At 45.4% G+C, this 21093-nt stretch overlaps 1 protein-coding gene across 4 annotated transcripts; it reads left to right on the top strand.

The window, feature by feature from the left end:
* The first annotated feature begins 3937 nt into the window (after positions 1 to 3937).
* On the top strand, positions 3938 to 19494 carry LOC110297669 (uncharacterized). 4 transcript variants are annotated; one of them, XM_029479687.2, is made up of 5 exons: positions 3938 to 4166; positions 10502 to 10666; positions 12286 to 12409; positions 13105 to 13200; positions 15517 to 19493. In XM_029479687.2, the coding sequence occupies exons 2-5, from the start codon at positions 10658 to 10660 to the stop codon at positions 17628 to 17630; spliced, it is 2343 nt and encodes a 780-aa protein (XP_029335547.2). In that variant the 5' UTR covers positions 3938 to 4166; positions 10502 to 10657; the 3' UTR covers positions 17631 to 19493. The 4 variants fall into 4 exon arrangements, with proteins under 4 accessions (XP_029335547.2, XP_029335549.2, XP_029335548.2 ...); XM_029479689.2 differs by having other exon boundaries at positions 3961 to 4166; positions 10592 to 10666; XM_029479688.2 differs by having other exon boundaries at positions 3961 to 4166; positions 10506 to 10666.
* Positions 19495 to 21093: the final 1599 nt, after the last annotated feature.

Here is a 21093-nt window from a genome sequence, read left to right as displayed (position 1 = left end):
CCACGCCCGGCTAGATTTAAAGCCTTTTATAGAGGCAATAGTAATGATCAACTTACATTCTTCCTTTGTCAAAGAAATGCTAAATAACTGGGCAACAGAGCATAGGGTTATCCCACAAGGTTGGAAGGGACTGGTGTCAGCTGCTCCAGAAGCTGGTCAATCACTGTGGTTGTTATGGTGGAGGCACAAAGCCACAAAGCTAGCACAACATAATTCAGCAAGAGGAAAAAATGCTACCAAAGAACAGCTGCTTGGTGAAGGGCAATGTCTTACTGTAGTTTTAAGAGCCTGGGATTTGGTTGAAGAACCTAGGGAGAAATCTACCTCATTTATTAAAATAATACATGGTCTGGAGAAGCCTTCACAGAATTCTTACAGAGGTTGAGTTCAGGTGTGAATAGAGCCATAACAGACCCTGAAATCAGACAGTCATTGATAGAGATATTGGCCTTTAAGAATGCAAGCAATGAATTAAGAGAGTAGACCATTGAAAGCACAAGGAGCACTTATAGATGAATGGATAAGAGAAACAACTGGTATGGGTTCTCAGGAGTATAATGCCAATATCATAGGGCAAATTGTGCCTAAAAATATCAGGAATCAAAATGCTCGATGTTTTAATTGTGGTGAATCTGGTCATTTCCAAAGAAATTGTAAGGCTAGAAGATTCAGAGCTCAGCCGGGCGTGGTGGCGCACGCCTTTAATCCCAGCACTCGGGAGGCAGAGGCAGGCGGATTTCTGAGTTCGAGGCCAGCCTGGTCTACAAAGTGAGTGCCAGGACAGCCAGGGCTACACAGAGAAACCCTGTCTCGAAAAACCAAAAAAAAAAAAAAAAAAAAAAAGAAGATTCAGAGCTCACGATAGCAGGTGTGATGACTCTAGAGGGTATGGTAATCGTAGGAGAGAGCAAGCAGTTCTGGCGGCTGTGAGCCACAAAGCCTTCCAGGGTATTGTAGCCTCTGTGAAATGGGCAAACATTGGTCAATGGACTGCTGGTCTAAGGGAGACATAAAAGATAGCCTCTTGCCATCAGGAAACAGAGGGGCCTGTCAGCTCAAGGCCCCACAGCAAGCAATACGAGCCATTTTCCTTTGGTCATTCAGGAGGTGCCAAGCAGTCAGAAAAATCAAAATTAGGTATTTCTGATCTTATGTATGCTACAGAAAGAAGTGCAGATTTGGCTCCGGCTACAGATATCTCTCTTATATTAGCCACAAAAACCGAATGTTATAAGTTACCCACTGATATATTCCAGGGACAGTGGGAATCATCTTGGGAAGAAGTGGATTAACTTCTCAAGGATTTATTGTGCATCCAGGTATAAATAGATGAGAATAGCAAGGAAGAAATAAAAATCATGGCATATGTGGAAAAGGAGATGCAAATTGACTCAAGGGATAGAATTGCTCAACTGTTTTTCTTACATTAAGGGCAAGGCTGCTTGCTTCAGTAGAAAGGACAGGAGTTTGGGGGAGTACTGGAAAATGTGTGTTCTGGCAAACAATGGTCAATGATCAGCAACCCAAATTAATGGTACAAATGAATGGTGGTGCCATAGAAGGTTTGGTGGATACAGGAGCTGATGTTAGTATACTGTGACAGTTTGTATATGCTTAGCCCAGTGAGTGGCACTATTAGAAGGTGTGGCCCTGTTGGAGTAGATGTGTCACTGTGGGCGTGGGGTTTAATACCCTCATCCTAGCTGCCTGGAAGCCAGTATTCTGCTAGCCTCCTTCAGATGAAGATGTAGAACTCTCAGCTCCTCCTGCACCGTGCCTGCCTGGATGCTGCCATGTTCCCACCTTGATAATAATGGACTGAACCTTTGATCCTGTAAGCCAGCCTCAATTAAATGTTGTTCTTATAAGAGTCGCCTTGGTCACGGGGTTTGTTTATAGCAATAAAATGTTAACTAAGACATATACTTTCCCAAAAGTTTTGGAATCCAGATTGGCCACTTCAGAAGGTTTACACACAATTTATAGGAATCGGTACGTTATCACGAATAAGACAAAGTGTCCAATGGATTACCTGTGTGAGACCAGAAGGGCAAACAGGTAAGTTGAGACCTTATGTGGCTGATCTACCCATAAACTTATGGGGAAGGGATCTTTTATAACAGTGCGGTACTAAAATAAATATTTCTGCAGTTCCAGGGACAGCATATGAGGAAGTCAGGTGTGATATGGGAGATGTTCCTGGGGAAGGTATTGATACAGGTGATCAAAAAAGTCAAAAGCTGTGCCCACGATCCAAAACAGGACATCATAGCAACTGAATTTCCAAACTTATAAAAGTGGACACTGCTGATACACCAACAACCTTGCCTCTAAAATGGTTATTAAACAGACCAATATGGCAGATGGCCCACAACAATAACAACAACAACAACAAATTGCAGGCGCTTGGACAACTGGTATAAGAGTAGCTGGAGGCTCAACATGTAGAAGAGTCTACCAGCCCATGGAATTCTCCTTTGTGTTGTAAAAAAGAAAGAAAAGGAAAGAAAGAAAAGAAAAGAAATCAGGTAAATGGAGGATGATAAAGGATTTAAGAGCAGTTAATACGGTACAATGAAGCAAAGATCAGCAAAGACTTGAAACCAGCAAAGCAATGCAAAGCTAGCTATACACTAGTCACTGTGGGTTGACTCCTATTTATACCTTCTCCAAATGTCACAAGGGTCTGCATCACCTGACATTTCCTTAAACTTCCACTTCAGGGTACACTACAGGAATGCAGTCACAGGATGGGCCAGAATTTTCAACATAAGGAAAACAAGCCACATCTTGACAAAAGTAAAGGGATGTCAGGAAATCATAAGCTACAGGACAGAGCTCGGGAATTAAAAAAAAAAAAAGTGTGTCACACACTAGGCTCTTGTAGATGCATATTCAACCATTTCAGAGATCATTTTGGCCCAACAGCCATAGCACCTATCAAGAAATCAGAGAAGTCTAGGGGCTTCCTATGCAATGGAAATACCAGACAAAAGTAGGGTGACTGTAGATCAGGACAGAGTCTGCCCCCAGGATATGACACAAGTCCCTTTGGCTGGAGTCACAAAGGTACAAAGTTGCCTCGCCTATAGTGACTCTCCAAGTCATCACACACCACGGGGGCACAAAAGCCATGGGTGCCTCAAACGAAAATACAATCCACCCCACACGGAAGCCTTAACAGGGAGACCCAATAACAGTCACTGTTGCCCCCACCCTCACCTTACCTCTACCGAAATTAGAAAAGGTCCACCCGGAAGCAGTCACACCTCAGTCGGGCACCTCACACATTCCCAAAGTTAGGCAAATGCTAACAAACACAAAAGCTCAGGGGAACTCACACTCGAGGGACCTCACACTGGTAAAAAGCACGGCACAAACGGTCACACAGACTCCAGTCACACACACAATGGATGCGATCATACTCACCAATCAAGGAATCCTCTCTGCCTTCATATCCCCTAGACCACCACCCAGACACATGGTAACAATTCTACACAGCTCCCGATCTCCCGGAATCAGCTTCTTCCCTTCATTGCACTGCACAGGATGGAGCATCCAAACCCTAGGCACCAAGGCGTCTCATTATCCCTAAAGAGGCTAATAGGTTCTCCCAAAACCCTGCCCACTCCTTAAAAGAGGTTCTCAGGAGCGGGAAATACAACGCCTGGAAATGTCAGGGGCTGAAAGCTGTGGCCTGAACAGCAGATACAAAGTGTTCTGCTATTCGTCGGAATCGTGAGGAAATCGCAGCGGTGAAAGACTTCCTAGACCAAACTTAGATCAGGCTCCTCGACCCAGCACTATCTCAGCACTGCGAGTTTCCAGGGAACCGAGGTATTCTGGGAAATGTAGTTCAAGGCCGTGCGGGCGACCGGAGGCGCATGGCTCGAGTAGGCTGAGTCATCCAATCCCCAGGCGCAAATCTGTCTAAGGAGGCTGTTCCGAATTCGACTTCCTGCTGGAAGTTGGGGCCACAGACCGGAATGTAGGACCCCAGCGTCTAAGACCAACCAGCATTGGCAGTCTGACCAAGAGGAAGCCTCGTCCTGTAGGTGCAAGAGTACGCAATGACAGCCCTGAGCGTGTGTGAGAGAGAGCATAGGGAGATTAGATTGCATGCGCGGCTGGATCTGGGAGGAGTTGGACGGCAGAGAAACTGCGAGGTAAGGAAAATGAGCGTGAGCAAGAGTTGGGATCGAGCTGTGGCGCTTTGTGAGTGGAGCGAGCTGTTGTGGGGAGGGGACATTGTATGTGGATCGAATGGTTCTTGGGGATTGGGTCTCGACTGGATGGATCCCTGTACAGGAGTGGCTGAGATTATAGAGATATCTGAAGCTTCCTAAATCGCATTTTCTTTTCAAATTACGATTAGTTAGTGTGGTCTTCTGGAGTGTCTGTGTTAGGGGAGGGAAAATGCACAGCTGATAATAACTAATTAGCGTTGTTATTTTTCTGTAAGTTAATTGTGCGGCGTAGGCAATCTACAGGCAATATAGTCGACTTGTTATTTTTCACACAGTGTTTTGTCCGTCGGGGTGGGTTTTTTTTTGGGGGGGGGGGCGTTATTAACGCTCAAGGTACCCCAAGCAGACATCTTCCCTTCTCTATAGAGTTCCTGAGGGGACACGGGTGAGGTTGATTTTGAGGCTGGCTTGCAATTCTCTTTATAACCAAGGTTGACCTGAACTCCAGATCCTCTTGTCAAGTGGTTTCTGTTGGTTTGTTGTTTAGACAGGATCTTGCTGTGTAGCCCTGATCACCCTTCAGAGGCAGTCCTCCTGACTTTCAAGGTCTGGGATAACAGGTGTGAACCACCATGCCCTGCTCCAGAAGGTGATAAACGGAAGTTTATTACAGAGAGCAGCATCACCATGATTAAAACAAGCTGCACACAGTACTTAAGAGCCAGTGGGACACAGCCACAGCGGTGTGTGTCCATATCAGCCAGAGTCAGTGGACACAGCCACAACAGTGTGTGTCCATTATCAGCCAGAGTCAGTGGACACAGCCACAGTGGTGTGTGTCCATATCAGCCAGAGTCAGTGGACACAGCCACAACAGTGTGTGTCCATTATCAGCCAGAGTCAGTGGACACAGCCACAACAGTGTGTGTCCAGATCACCGAGATTTAGAAGGTAAATGTCATCTCATTTCCTTATCTGAATTACTTAGAAACCTTAGTGCCATAAGCCAATGCCATAACCCATTCCCTTTCTGTTTTTGAGATAGGGCCTCTCTATGTAGCCCTGGCTAGCCTAGGACTTACTATGTAAATACATACTGACAGTGAACTCAGAGATTCATCTGCCAATGCTGGCATTTTAGATGTGGACTGGCATGCATGTATATATGTATACATATATGCGCATATATGTATATATGTATACATATATATGTATCTATGTGTGTGTTTACACACACACACACACACACACGGTAGCATCATTAAAGACCAAGCTCAAGCACAGTTGTCAAGTGGTAGTTTTTGTTTTTGAGATAGGCTGTAGCTTATGCTGGCCTCAAACAGGATACGTGTCAGATCAGAGTCTAGGGCTGAACCCGGACCCTCCCAGCTCCACTCTCCAAGTGCTAGCTAGGGCTGTGGGGGAGCCCCATCACACCCTGCCAGTGAGTTGGTATTTGATTTAGAATTCAAGCCTTGCATCATCCACTCTCAGGTAGGGAGATGATAACTGCACTGAACTGGATGCAGCCTAGTTGAACAAGAGACTGGTGGGCAGAACCATGAAGGAGGTTCTAAGCTCAGTAGCTGAATGAGAACCATGCCTGGCACAGATGCCCATTGAAGGGCTGACACCATTGAAGTGCCTTCAAGACTTCCTCGTAAGCCTGGCTCTTAAGTTTTAGTTGATGTGAACCATCTTCCTCTATTGGAACTTAAGCAAGCAAACAGACGGACGGAATGGCATCAGTATACCAGGGAACAATAACAACCGCGAGCAGGCACTTACAGCACAGCTTTAAGGGTAACTGAAAGGCATGGAGAGGAGCTGGCTTTGAACCCCACTGCCCTCATGGTGGCTCACAACCGGCTGCAACCCCAGCTTCAGGGGATCTGACACCCTGTCCAGACACATATTTTAAGAGCATTTGGAGGATGGGATTAAGGTATTTCTGTTTGTCTGAGAGTGGAAGAGACACCAAACCTGAGTTCAAGGTAGGGTTTTCATGGATTTTTAGGCAGGACAGGAATTTGGATCAGGCACCAACTAAAACTTAACCCTTTTCATCTTTCATCACAAAGCAGGCAGGTGCTAATGTGATCCGAGGTAGTGAGTGAGAATAGCCACTTTGTTGTTGGAGTGTAGACCGTACAAAATCACCTCTAGTATGATGCTGTTTTACAACCCATGTGTCTTGTCATCTTTCTGAGGCCAGTTTCTCTGGCTCCCAGGCGGTGGACTACATTTCCCAAGAGCCAGCCCACCCATGGATATTTCTGGTCCAAAGATAGCTAGCGGCATCATTTGCATAGCTGGGAAAGAACAGTATGTAGGTCTCAATATTGGCCATCCCTACGTGTCCTGAAATTCCTGAAGCTCTTGTAAACAGATGTTAGCTTTGTGTATGGAGAAGGTCTATGTCGATGGAAATACTGGAGTTTAAAGCCAGGGCGTTTAAATTGACAGTTGTGGTGTAGTCTTTTGTTAAAGACTATGCAGAGACGGACTACATTTCCCAGAGTGCACTGTGACCAAGCAACTTCCGGGGAGGTGTATTCAACCCAATTGGCTTCAAGCCTGAAGCCCTAGGAACGTCTAGGGTCTGTGGGGTATATTGAGTGCCAATTTAAAGCTTGAAATCAGAATGGCCATGAAAGCCGAGGTCAGGGGTGAAGGGCTTTCCTGTGGAGCGCAGAGTTCTGAAGAGGAAGTGGTGGTGTTCCCGGCTGGCAGGGTTGGAGTTAGTATGCGAGTTTGGAGGTGGGGTACACACACTTGGGATTAATGTGGGAACCCTGGGCAATTGCCTTGTCCTGTGTGTGTTCCGGAAAGCGATGGTCACATTCACTGGACAGGTTATGTGTGCCTGTATGTACATGGCCATGTATGTAAACACGATAGAGCAGCTGCCCTGGCACACAAAGAATGAGCGTTGTGTTTAATAGACACTGTACTTTCTGAAAGTGGGCGTGGAGCTGAAGGAAGTGCTTTCTCTTGGTGAGTGAAATGGCAGAAACACAACTGGGAGATAAAAGAGTAGAGAAAGGGCCAGGAGAGGCTCCGGTGTTAAACAGTGCATAGTGTTCTCAGAACCGACTTCTGCCTCTCACTGCTTCTAACTCAAGCTATAGGGACCTTCCTGACCTTGCTGTCATGTACAAGATTACAAGTGTGTGTGTCAAGATTAAGTGTGCTTTTTATATCTTTAATGTTCATGAGTTGAGCTATCTCTGTGAGTTTAGAGCTAGCCAGGTCTACTAAGTTACTTCCCAGCCAGCCAGGGTTACATAATGAAACTTTGCCTCAGAAAGCCAGAATGAGTTAATTAATTTAAAAATTGAATGATAACTTGTCTAGACATACAATCATTGATTCTCTCATTTCTTTTCCCACAAATATATAAGCCATCATTTTCAAGGTAGAAAAGTCTAATAAAAACTTGAATTGCCGGGTGGTGGTGGCGCACGCCTTTAATCCCAGCACTTGGGAGGCAGGGGCAGGTGGATTTCTGAGTTTGAGGCCAGCCTGATCTACAGAGTGAGTTCCAGGACAGCCAGGGCTATACAGAGAAACCCTGTCTCGAAAAACCAAAAAAACATACAAAAAAAACACTTGACTTTCCTCTCAGTTAGAGGTAGTTGACCTTTTTGGCATAACTCATTGTGAGTTTTAAATTTTTTTGGTAACTTCATGTGCTGAGTGTTTGCCCGTGCATATGTGTGTGTACCAAGTACATGCCTGATTCCCTGGAGAGGTCGGGAGAGAGCATCGAGCCCCCTGGAACTGGAATGATGGACGCTCCATACCATTGTGTGGGTGTTGGGAATGAAGCCAGGGTCTTCTGCAACGCATCTCCTCAGCCCATCCACTCTTCATGGATTTTTTTTTTAAGCTAACGTCTTTTTAGGTGACGTTTTGTGCCATTTCCCCCATACCATCATGTCCCTCCGTTGTATTTATTTAGGCAGGTAGTATTAGTACCCACTCACAGTCTCACAGCTGTCTGCTTAGTCACCTTGAATCCAAATCCCCCTCCTGTTTACTTTTAGCAACAAGCACTTTTTTTTTTTTTTTTTTTTTTTTTTGGTTTTTCGAGACAGGGTTTCTCTGTGTATCCCTGGCTGTCCTGGAACCCACTCTGTAGACCAGGCTGGCCTCAAACTCAGAAATCACCCTGCCTCTGCCTCCCACGTGCTGGGATTAAAGGTGTGCGCCAACACCCACTGGCTCTTTTTGGGGGTTGGGGGAGACACAGGGTCTCACTAGCCATAGTCTCTCTAGCTCTGGCTGGCCTATAATTCACAGAGATCCTACGAAGTCCCTGCCTGCTTTTCATGTCTTGTCTGTCAGAATCTTGCATTCAGTGTTTGCCCACTACTCACAGAGTGAGTATTTCTCGTTGCTGGACTGTCCATATGGGTTCTGTTTAGCTTTTTTCTTATATATGGCTTAGGAATGTGGGATTAGAACGGTTTTTCCTTCAAACTGTGTAATAGTTACTCTCAAGTCCTCCCTCTCTCCTCCCAAAACACAAATCGTGTTTCACTTCACAGTTGTTCAGTGGCCCCTCACTTAACTTGCAAAGACCTATCATGACCACGGAGCTCTTCATGTCGTCAGGAAATGGGCAGCGCACGCTTTACATGGAATTTTCATGAGCCTTGCTGTGCCCTGCCCTGCTCTCTATGACAGCTTCCTCCCTTCTTCCACACCCCCACCCACCACACACTTATTTGGTTTTTTTTAAAAAAGCATTTTTTTAAAAGATTTATTTATTTTATGTATGTAAGTACACCATTGCTCTCTTCAGACATACCAGAAGAGGGCATCAGACTCCATTACTGATGGTTGTGAGCCACCATGTGGTTGTTGGGAATTGAACTCAGAACCTCTGGAAGAGCAGTCGGTGCTCTTAACCTGCAGAGCCATCTCTCCAGCCCCTTATTTGGTTTTTTGAAACAGGGTCTTACTATGTAACTCCAGCTGGCCAGGAACTTTCGATATGGACCAAGATCTCACACTCAGAGATCTCACACTCAGAGATCTCCCTGCCTCTCATTCCTCAGCTCGAAGATTAAAAGCATTGACCACTCTGTCCTGTTTGTTTGTTTGTGTGTCTGGCTGGTTGGCTTTTGGTTTTGTTTGTTTTAATTATATGTGTGTATGTGTTTTGTTGGATGTCTGTGTTTCCTGTGCATGCAGTGCCCGTGGCTGATCCCCTGAAGCTGGCGTTACAGATGCTTGTGAGCCAGCATGTAGGTGCTGGGAACTGAACCCAGGTCCTCAGGAAGGGCAGCCAGTGCTCTGAACTATTGAGTCATCTCTCCAGCCCTTTCCACACCTCTAATTAAGTTTAAAATGTAATTATTCTTAAAATGTAGAGTTAGAGACTGGGAGAGGATGCCACAGTCAGGAGTACCCGCTGCTCTTGCAGAGGATTTTCCTTTAGTCCCCAGCACCCACATGACAGCCCACAACCATCTCTGACTCCAGCTCCAAGGGAATCTGACACACCCTTTGCTGCCCTCAGGGAGCACTAGGGACACATATGGTGCATGGATATACAGGCAGGCAAATACTCATTCGCATAAAGTAAAATTCAAGTTTTTAAAAAGCAGTTATTTCTCTCTTCAGAAGCGAGGCCTCCGCCCAGGCTGCAAGGCACACTTGTTAGGATGGTGACCAGGTTGGAGGTGAGGGGGACTGGCAGTGGAGCTGGACTGTGTGCCTTTCTGCGGGTGGCCTGTATGCATGCTTGTCTCACTGATCGCCTGGTGACGTTCTTCAGGCTTGTTATAGCCTCAAAGCTGTCTTCAGTTTTCTAGCGTGACCCTTCTTAGATGGAAATGACTCGGAGGCGCTGAAGAGTTTGTTAGACACGAGGACATAGCAGGCCCTGTCCTGGATCTACAGGAGTCCCAGCAGCTCCGGTGGACACCCACCAAGGGAGAGTTCCGTTCCCTGTGAAGACTTTTACAACAGCTTTGTAGAGTTTGGGGAGGCATTTAGATTAGATCAGAATAAGCTTGTCTCATATCCTCCAATTTTTGTTTATTTTGTTTTATTTTTCAAAACAGGGCTTTTCTGAGTAGCCCTGGCTGTCCTGGAACTCACCCTGTAGAGCAGGCTGGCCTCGAACTCAGAGATCCACCTGCCTCTGTTCCTGAGTGCTGGGATTAAAGGCGTGCGCCACCACCTGGCTATAGAATGATTTTTGCCACAGCTCATTAGATTACAACATCCTGCTTTACTGGGGCTCTCTTGAGTTTGGTGGGACCGTCATTTCATCACGTTCCCTCTGACCTTCCTCCAAGGAAGAAAACGGCCTTTGTTCTTGTCCACTTAATTGGTCTGTGGAAAGCCAACTGCCTCATGGTTCTCTTCCCTGTGCGCTGTCTTCTCAGAAGCTGGCCTCATCAACATAGGAATCAAGACGAGGACTGACTGGTCACTTTTAGGAGTTTTCAATCATGGCCCACGTGAGTTCATATTGTCTCAACAATCACTATTTCTCCTCACAGGAATGTCCTTGTCTCTCATTCTGCAAGGTCAGTGGTGCCGTGGGGCAGTCTGGGCCCTTTTGTGCTTGGTGCTCTTTCTTCTGTTAGTAAACCCTTATCTCTCCCACATGGCAAAAAGTCCAGGGATTTTTGGGGTTTTTGTTTATATTTATTTATTTTACTTTCTCACTTTACATCCCTCTCAGTGCCTCACCTCCTGGCCACCTCCTCCCACAACTTTTCCCCCACCCCCTTCTCCTCTGAGCAGGTAGGGATCCCTGGGTATCCCCCTCGCCCCACAGCACATCAAGTCTCTGTGAGGCTAGGTCCTTCCTCTCCCACTGAGGCCAGACAAGGCAGCCCACCTAGAAGAACATAGCCCACAGACAGGCAACAGCTTTTGGGATAGCCCCTGCTCCGGTTGTTCATGACCCACATGAAGGTCAAGCTGCACATCAGCTTCATATTAGGTCCCGCCCATGTGTGTTCTTTGGTTGGTAGTTCAGATTCTGAGAGCCCCAAGGGTCCAGGTTCGTTAACACTGTTGGTCTTCCGTTCCTGTCTAATCAGGAAGAAAACGTGACTGTGGAGGGCGTCCTAGACTGTCACGTCAGATCCACAGGTGGGATGATGGTGACAGATCACAGGAAGGTTTTCACATACTGTCTGTGCAGACTGGAGCATCTCAGTCAGCCAGGAGGAGACTTGGTGCAGTTCGGCACCTGTTTCCGTGTGTGGCTCTTTCTGGTGCATTTAGAGGTCACGACAGAAACCCTGAGGGTACCAAGACCTAGGAATTAGCAAGAAGTTAGTTGACTGACAGTTGCTTACAGTAAGCAACATGTTCCGCTCAGACACAAACAAAACAAAACAAAAAAATCTAGTATTTATTTTGGGAATACATCTCTAAAGAATTCTTTGAATGTAAACTGGTGGAAGATTGGACAGAAAGTACCCACCTCTAAAAGAACAAACATCCACAGAGTGATCAGATTTATTCGTGGTTTACGTACATCTGGAGTCAGCGACTTCAAATAGGTGTCGTCTCTCCAGGATGTCTTTTCTGCATCCTCGTGTCTTCCGTATGTGACACCGATAAGGATGTTGTGATCAAGCAATAGTTTGTTTTTATATTTTTTATATATATATGTATGTATGTATATATATATATATATATATGTGTGTGTGTATATATATATACATACATATATATATATATATTTTTTTTTAGTGTGTATATGTATCTGCTTCTGTAAATAACATAATGGGGGGTGGGGAGCCATCAGAGGCTCCCCTGGAGCCATGGGCAGTATGGGCACCCAGGATGGATACTTGGAACTCAGTTCAGGACCTCTATAAGAGCAGCAAGCAAGCACAAAACCACTGAGCCATCCCCCCAGCCCCCCAGAGCAGTCGTTTTTAAGAGCCTGTGGGCACTCAACTCCATTTGCCACGCATGGTCCCGTGACCCTTTCTCCCGAACCACAAACTGCCAACTCTGTGGACCATTCCCTGCCCTGCCCTTCCCATCCTTCTACCTCCCAGCTGAGTCATTTCTTTAACTTTCACCATTTAACACTGGGTTTGTCCCATGGCAGGTAATGACATTCAGAGATGTGGCCGTAGACTTCTCTCCGGAGGAGTGGGAGTGTCTGAGCCTGGACCAGAAGAGTTTATACCGAGATGTCATGCTGGAGAACTACAGCCACCTTGTCTCAGTGGGTAAGATGCTACCCTAGACATTCCTAGGTGCCTTGGTGGCAACTGCTGACTCTTTTTTTTTAAAGAAATGTAAGGGATGGGCAGGGCATGGTGTCGCACACTTTTAATCCCAGCACTTGGGAGGCAGAGGCAGGTGGATTTTTGAGTCCAAAGCCAGCCTGGTCAACAGAGTGAGTTCCAGGACAGCCAGGGCTACACAGAGAAACCCTGTCTTGGAGGGAAAGAAAGAAAAGAAAAGAAAAGAAAAGAAAAGAAAAGAAAAGAAAAGAAAAGAAAAGAAAAAAGAAAGAAATGTCAGGGGGATTTCTGGCCTTCTGGCCTGCATTTCTTCTGGGAAATGGCTTGTATTTTGCAGAAATTGTGTGGTCAGTGGGAAACCACATGTTCACCATCCTCCCAAAACGCTTTGTGCTTTTTTTTTTAAAAGATTTATTTATTATATGTAAGTACACTGTAGCTGTCTTCAGACACACCAGAAGAGGGAGTCAGATCTCGTTAGGGATGGTTGTGAGCCACCATGTGGTTGCTGGGATTTGAACTCAGGACCTTCGGAAGAGCAGTCAGGTGCTCTTACCTGCTGAGCCATCGCACCAGCCCCACTTTGTACTTTTTTTCCTTGTCATTGTTCCCCTTCCTTTGTAACTTCTGGGGTTGTTTTCCTTGTGATCACCACCTGTCTTTTATCTCTCACGTAGGGCTTTGCATTTATCAACCGCATGGGTTCCCTGTGCAGGAGAAAAAGCAAGATGCCTGCATGGATTTGGGCAATGAGCCTAACAGATTTTGCCCAGGTGAGTGAGGCTGCTCGATCATCCAGGAGTCTGTCCGTCCAGTGAGTCAGCAGCACCTCTCACCCACTGGTCCAGACCCTCACCCTGGGGAGTGTCCCGTGGCAAAGGCTAATGCGGGACTGGCCTTTCCTGCAGCGTCTTCACTCCACAGTCATCCTGTTTGTCCCACATGAGACAAAGAGGGAAGTGCCGTTCTCTCTCCTGTGGTCATCGATAGGCTCTTTCTCTCCCTTGGTGACAAAGATATAGGCCAGATCAGACCAGATTAAAAGTAGGTAATGGCAGGTTTATTAGGAGGCAGCTCTCTGGTGGATTCACCGATGCCTCAGGTGGTCAGTGAAGTCACACATCCAGGCTAAAGCAGGGGGGTTTATGTGTCTTGGGCACACGGTGATGGTATGTCAGCTAACACCTGGGATAGTGTCCATTCATGGTCAAAACCTGAGCCCCTCAGGGGAGGGGGAGATGATGTTAGCCCGGAGTGTCTTCAAGCCAGCCGGGGGATGGGGGAAGGAGGGCAGATGGGGGTTTCCCAGTTGGTGCAGGCTAACAGTCATGATTTTGAGAATGATGCTGATCAGACGCCCGCCCTCCCTTGCTGTCTTCTTGCCGTTTTCCATTTGGGTGTTTATAAAGTTTCCTAAAAATTGTAAACGCTCCCAGCACTCAGGAGGCAGAGCCAGGCAGATTTCTGAGTTCAAGGCCAGCCTGGTCTACAGAGTGAGTTCCAGGACAGCCAGGGCTCCACAGAGAAACCCTGTCTTGAAAAAAAAAAAAAAAAAAAAAAAAGTAAACGCCGTCATTAATTTTAGCTACCGTTAAAACTTTCCCTTCCTCCCGTGGGCCAGCCTTCTTGGATCACCTTGCTTCTCGCTCCTTCCTTGTGTTTCCTGAATTCAGGAGGCATTCTTTTTTTTTTTTTTTGTAAGATTTATTTATTTATTATATGTAAGTACACTGTAGCTATCTTCAGACACTCCAGAAGAGGGCACCAGATCTCATTACGGATGGTTGTGAGCCACCATGTGGTTGCTGGGATTTGAACTCAGGACCTTCAGAAGAGCAGTCAGTGCTCTTAACCGCTGAGCCATCTCTCCAGCCCCCAGGAAGCATTCTTTTAACCCACGGTTACCAGCTTTCTAATTTCATTTTGGCTTGCTAGTGTTAAGAAAATATGTATTCGGAAACCTTGTATTCTTTTCTGTGGTAAGAATGTACCCAGAAATGTTTGCATGTTAACATTATTCATCTGTTAAGAATAACAAGTAAAAACAGTTTGGGCTACTTAGGAAAAACTAAGTGCAAAGAGGTCAGGGCCAAAGAGGGACAACCAGGGTCCATGGCAGGGACGAGCCCTGGCTCATCCACTCCCCTGTATTTTCTCCATTTTCTCCTCTGCGGAAGAGGATGGCCTTTGTCGGTCATTCATCCTCCATGCCGGGCCCTCTGGAGGAATTATGCACGAGGGACGAGCGAGATGGCCAGGCAGGGGAAAGTGTTTCTTGCTATGTATGTTCTTCTGAGGCCCTGAGTTCAGTCCCACAGCGGCAGAACTGGCGTCTGAAAGTTATAGTATGATTTCTGCATGCTCATGCAGTGCGCGTGTGGGCACACATACACACAATGACGTCCATATGTCCACTGTGGCATATGCATGCTCACAGTCTCTCTCTCTCTCTCCACACACACACACTAATAATAATAATAATAATAAATTAGTCTTTGACTGGGCCAGCTTCGATATGCTTTTGTCTTCTATGGTATAAAAAGTCATAGAGGCTGCTCTTAAAGAGGACCCAGGTTTGCTTTCCAGCACCCATGTGGTGGCCCACAGCTGCCTAACTCCAGTCCTAGGGCGTTTCTGGCACTTCTGGTATTGTTGGGTACAAGCACACACATGGTACACAGACATATATAACATGCAGGCAAACACCCATACATATAAAATAGATGCATACATTTTTAAAAGCCATGAAGGAAGCAGCCTGTATAATCATTGACATGGCAGTGGAGGAGATAACCGTGGGCCATGCATGTGACATTGTGGTTGCTGGATTAGCCTATGTGTGCTTTTGGATTACCTGGGTTTATACAACGTTAGTCCATTCTGCACCCTCCTACCCTACCTCGACACCTTTTTTAAGTTAGCTGTCTGAAATTTCTGTTTATTTTTGTCCTTTTTAATTTGGGGTTTTATTGTTATTGTTTTGTTAAGACGTTCACTTCTCATGAGATCCACTTTAACCTTAACTTTTGATAGCGTCTTTTCCCTTTATGGATAGTAAAACAGTGCGCATGTGCATTCTCACCTTTCAGCTACAGATTCCGGGTGGCAGATGAAGAAAGCCCTACGGACAAACAGCACGTGCGCAACTCGGTCGTCCCACTGGGAGGTCATGGGAATGGAGCCAAACCACGGGCTTGCAGCCTCGTGTCCTGCAGCTGACTGGGAAGGCAAAGGTCAGGAGCCACCACAAAGTGAGAATCAGGAGGAAACTCTCCAGCAAATGACACTCGCTTATGACAAACGGCCCCTTCTGAATCTGCTCACAGCTCTTAATCAGTGTCCAAGACTGAAGCTAGCAGAGAAAGCAAAGGAAGTCAAATCTGAAAAATCCTTTAGTTGTGCACCAGAACCCGCTCAACTTCAGCTCATTCACACAGGTGAGAAATCTGAGGAAGATAAAAAATTCGGAAAGACCTTCCCATCCGGCCCTAAGCTTACTCGCTACCGAGCAGTTCAGGATGGCAAGAAGGCATTTCAGTGTGACGAGTGTGGCAAGGCTTTCAGCTTCCGTTCTAGCCTCACTGGTCACAAGAGAATTCATACTGGGGAGAAGCCGTTCTCGTGTAAGGAGTGTGGGAAAGCCTTCAGATTCCACTCGCTGCTCAGTGTCCACGTTCGGACTCACACTGGTGAGAAATCTTATGAGTGTAAGGAATGTGGAAAGTACTTTAATTACAGCTCAGACCTGACTCGACATCACCGGATCCACACGGGAGAAAAGCCCTATCAGTGTAGGGAATGTGGGAAAGCCTTCAGCTGTGGCTCGGATCTGACTCGTCACGAGAGGATCCACACCGGCGAGAAGCCCTACGAGTGTAATGAGTGTGGAAAGGCCTTTATCCAGCAGTCACATCTCATTAAACATCAGAGAATCCACACAGGTGAAAAGCCTTACGTATGCAAGGAGTGTGGGAAAGCCTTCACTTGCGGGTCACAATTAAGTCAACATAGGAAGATTCATACTGGCGATAAATTGCATAAATGTAAAGAGTGTAAAAACTCCTTTAGTTTCGCCCTAGATCATACCCAGAGGCAGTTAATTTATATTGGTGAGAAGTTCTTTGAAGATAAGGAGAACGGGGAGGCCTTCTTTCCAGACGCAGAGTTTCCGCCGTGTGAGACAGTTCACACCGGTAAGAAACTGTACGAGTGTAAAGAGTGTGGCAAGGCTTTTAGTCTGCGCTCCATCGTTAGTAGCCTTAAGAAAATTCATAACAGGGAAAAGCTTTTTAAATGTAAGGACTGTGAAAAAGCCTTCCGTTGCCCCTCAGACCTCTCTCGACATCAGAAGATTCACACGGGCGAGAAGCCCTACAAGTGTAAGGAATGTGGGAAGGGCTTCATTTGCAGATCCGACCTGGGCCGGCATCAGAGAGTTCACACTGGTGTGAAGCCTTACGTGTGTAAGGAGTGTGGGAAAGCTTTCACTCGAGGGGCACACCTGACTCAGCATCAGAAAATTCATAGTAAGAAATCAGACGCGTTCAATGAAGGAGAGAAGGCCTTTAGTTCTGGTTTGGAACACACTCCGCACTCCTTGATTCCTACGGGCGAGAGACTCTGGGAAGGGAAGGAATTCGGAGAGACCGTCCTTCGGGACCCAGAACGGACTCAACTTCAGACTGCTAAGACAGCGTATGAGTGTAAGGAGAAGGGCAAGGACTTTAGTTGGCATTCACATGGTACAGACCTCAAGGCAATTCATATTCGGGAGAAACGTTTTCAGTGCAAGGAATGCCCAAAGGCCTTTCGATACAGCTCAGAGCTGACCCGACATCAGAGACTCCATACTGGAGAAAAGCCGTATAAATGTCAGGAGTGCTGGAAGGCCTTTGCCTCTGCGTCAGACCTTGCCCGGCACCAGAGGATTCACACTGGTGAGCGGCCCTACGAGTGTAATGAATGTGGGAAAGCCTTTATTCAACAGTCACACCTCATTAAACATCAGAGAGTTCACAGTGCCGAGCAGTCCAAGGATGTGATGAGCGCAGAGAAGCCATCACTTGGCAGTCCGATGCTATTAAACATGAGGGAGTTCACACTGGTCAACAATCTTATAAATTTAAGGAGTGTTGGAAAGATTCTGCTCATGGCTCAGCTCAATCCGTGTCAGAAGATTTATACTGATAAGAAATTAAGTTAAGGTGGAGGGCTTGGAAAAGCCTATTTCTGGGTCTCAAATCTTACCCAGCACTAGAGTGTCCACATTGGTGGGAAATCTACAGCAGATCTGGGGAAGCCTTTAGTTGTAACTCAAGTCTCTGTCCATGTCAGTCCATGGGTAGAGAATCCTACAGTGTAAACAATGTGGAGGCTTTCATGGGTTCACATCTTGCTCAAAGGGAGAAAATTCATGAGAGGGAACTGGATATAAGGAATATGGAAAGACCTTTCTTCATGATTCAAAATTTAATAGACACCTGTAAAATCATGCTGACTAAGAGAACTGAATTCAAGGAATTTGGAAACATTTATTCATGATTCTGCACTTAACTGATAGTAAATTCTCAATAGGGACCTGAGAGAATGTGGAAATGCCCTTCAGGTTTACAGCTGTGGGGAGCAGAGCTTGGCAAGCAACCTGGCTATCCCAGAACGATAGAAAAGCTTTCATCTTGGACTTGCCTCTCATGACAGGAAGTTCATGCTGGCACCGAGCCCCACAAATGTACGAAGTGATTTTAGTTACCATGTCAGCTTGGGTCAACACCTGGATATGTATACTTTTTCCTGTGGTGTGAAACCCTGAGCTGTGTGTGCTGAACACACCGTCTTGTTTCTCAGCTGCATCCCCAGCCCTCACGTTTGAGGAAGCCCATGAAGATAAATATGTTGAGATGTTTTTCTAAGAGCTTACACTTTTCACTGCTGTGTTATCTTGCGACACAAAAATAAGAAAAGCTAATTTATTTCTAACTCATTGAGTTAATTTCTCTTTTTTTTTCCTTTTTTCTTTTTCTTTTTCTTTTTTTTTTTTTTTAACGAGCTTTTGGCAAAATAACGTGTTTGTCATCCAAAGTCATGATATGATTGCTGTAAGTTTAGGAAAAACTCTATTTATGTATGGTGAGGATTCCTTATAAGAGAAGTGACATATGGCTCTATGGTAGAGTATTTGCAGTGACATGTAAAAGTATAACATATGTGAGACATGATTTTTATATCTGTATTACTTTCTAGGGAAACTTGGAAGTGCTTCTTTTTAATACAACATAAAAAGTTCAAAAGAATTTTTTAAAAATTCAGAATTGCATTTTAAAAGTTCTGTGAGGGCTGGGGATGTGGTTCAGTGGGTAGAGCACTTGTTTGGCAGGCACGAAGCCCTGGGTCTGTTCTCCAGCTGCGTAACCAGGCTCTGTGGTAGATGCCTCAGATTCTAGTACTCAGAAGTCCGGGGTCATGATTGGACTACCTAGTGAATTCAAGGCCAGCCAGGAACTCATGGGACTGTCTCAAAGGAAAAAGAAAATCATGTCCCACTAAGGTTACCAGAGATCCATAATATATATTTATATAACGTGTACATTCTGTGGGAGAGAAGAAAATCCTGTGGAGGATCTGTAGGCTTATTTAGCATAATTCTTGTATTTGAAAAGTTTCTGTTATAAAGTGAATGAAAAGTAACAGAAGAGGTGAGCCTGACAGCGAAAGAGATGCTGCTGCTGGCTTCTTGTCTGAGTGTTTCTTATGGGTGGATGACAGTTCTGAATGGTACAGATGTATGTACAGTCCTGAGTGCCATACAAGTGCAGTCCCTGGTACCTCTCGTAGTACTATGTGTTACGCAGTTGTGGGTAAGTGTACATACAGGGCAGTGAAGTGTGTCTCGTGTGCATGTCATTCTGAAATTATTGTCATCTATGAACTTTACCACAGGGGAATTTCATCATCTATCTCTACTGTAATAAAGCCATATTCATTCATGCTGACCAGATTTATTTTTTAAGAATTTATTTATGTGGCCAGGTGTGGTGGCACACGCCTTTAATCCCAGCACTCGGGAGGCAGAAGCCGGTGGATTTCTGAGTTCGAGGCCAGCCTGGTCTACAAAGTGAGTTCCAGGACAGCCAGGGCTACACAGAGAAACCCTGTCTCGAAAAACAAAACAAAAAAAAAAAAAAAAAAAATTTATTTATGTGGATATTTGTGTGTCTGTACATGTGTGGGGGGTGGGGGGGCAGCATTTGAGGTTCTCTTCTGATCTTCATGCTCACACATACACCATAAAGACAATGAAGGGATTAAAAAAAAAAACAAAAAAAACACTATATTAGGAGCTAAGAAACTCTTACATTTAATTTAGAAAAGTGCTGCCAATTCCAAGACATTCACAGATTTACAGTAAGTTGAAAGTATTCATTTCTCTGATAATTTCATACATTATGTAATGTATTCACCCCCAATCCCTCATCCTCTTCACAGCAATGCCCCTCCTGCCTTCAAGTGTGTGTGTGTGAAAGCTGTGTATGATGATTGTATTTGTTTTTTAATTACCTGTTAGGTGTTGCATGTTTGGGGTGCAAACAGCCATATGGGAGTGAGGGTAACTTTGGGTCAGTTCTCACGCTCCACCATGGATTTTAAATATCGAACTCTTGTCCTCCGGCCTGATGGCAAGTGCCTTTACCACTGAGCCATCTCATCGACCCTATAGTAGATATGTTAAGTGTGTAGTGTGACTTAGGTATGCATTTGATACCAGGTTACTATTTGTGGAAGCACAATGGTGGCAGTGACCCTGTGACCAGAAGGAAATGAATGTTGTGTTTAATCACTGTTGTTAAGTCGTTTGTAGGAAGGAGGATACAATTAAAGGCTTTGGGTTCTGGCCTTGGAGAATGCAGAGGAAGAATTATTGCCCTGCCACAGGTAAGGAAAACACTGGACTGTTTGCAAAGTAGCCATCTCTCTGAAGAGGCGGAGGGATTTTAGTCTGGAAGCCTGAGTATTCGTACTGGAGAGCACTTTGTGTGGATCATAGTTTTCAACATGATGGGTTTAAGGTGTACATCTGTGGGTCTGCCCAGTGTAAAGTTTATTGTTCAACAAAAGATGAGGGGTGTTTTATGCCAATGTTCAACTTTCTTGTCATACAGCATATATTCAAAAACATTAAGATGATGGGCAAGAACATTTCGGGTCATGCTGTGGTCAATATGAAAAGGAGCCAAGGTTAGTCTAGATCTCTTGAAAGAAAAAGTTTCACTGGCTAGGTGACTTGGGTTGGTTGACCATTGGTTTTTTTTCTCCCCCCCCACCAAAAAAAAAGAATATTAAATAAATAGGTTGGTAGGTAGGAAGGTAAGTAGGTAGATGGATAGATGGATGGATGGATGGATCAATCAATCAATTGATCGATAGATAGACAGATAGAGCAAAGGTAGCTTGATCAAGTGGAGCAATGTATAAGCAGTAGAAGACAATGCACATAGTATATTCCAAGTAAATACATGTGAACAGAAAATTGGAGCAGTACCTCGTGGGAGAAGGGGAAAGGATTAGTTTTCTCTTGAGAATGAGACACTAGAATGGGCAGGTCCAGGAGAGGTAAGTAAATCTAGCTCATCTTTATGGTTATGCTAAAACTGCAAGAATGGAAAGCAAGA

Source organism: Mus caroli, unplaced genomic scaffold, assembly GCF_978045245.1.
Source record: "Mus caroli unplaced genomic scaffold, Mus_caroli_1 scaffold_8, whole genome shotgun sequence".
Lineage (NCBI taxonomy): Eukaryota > Metazoa > Chordata > Mammalia > Rodentia > Muridae > Mus > Mus caroli.
The sequence above is the reverse complement of the archived record's forward strand: the minus strand, read 5'-3'. Positions and strand labels throughout refer to the sequence as shown.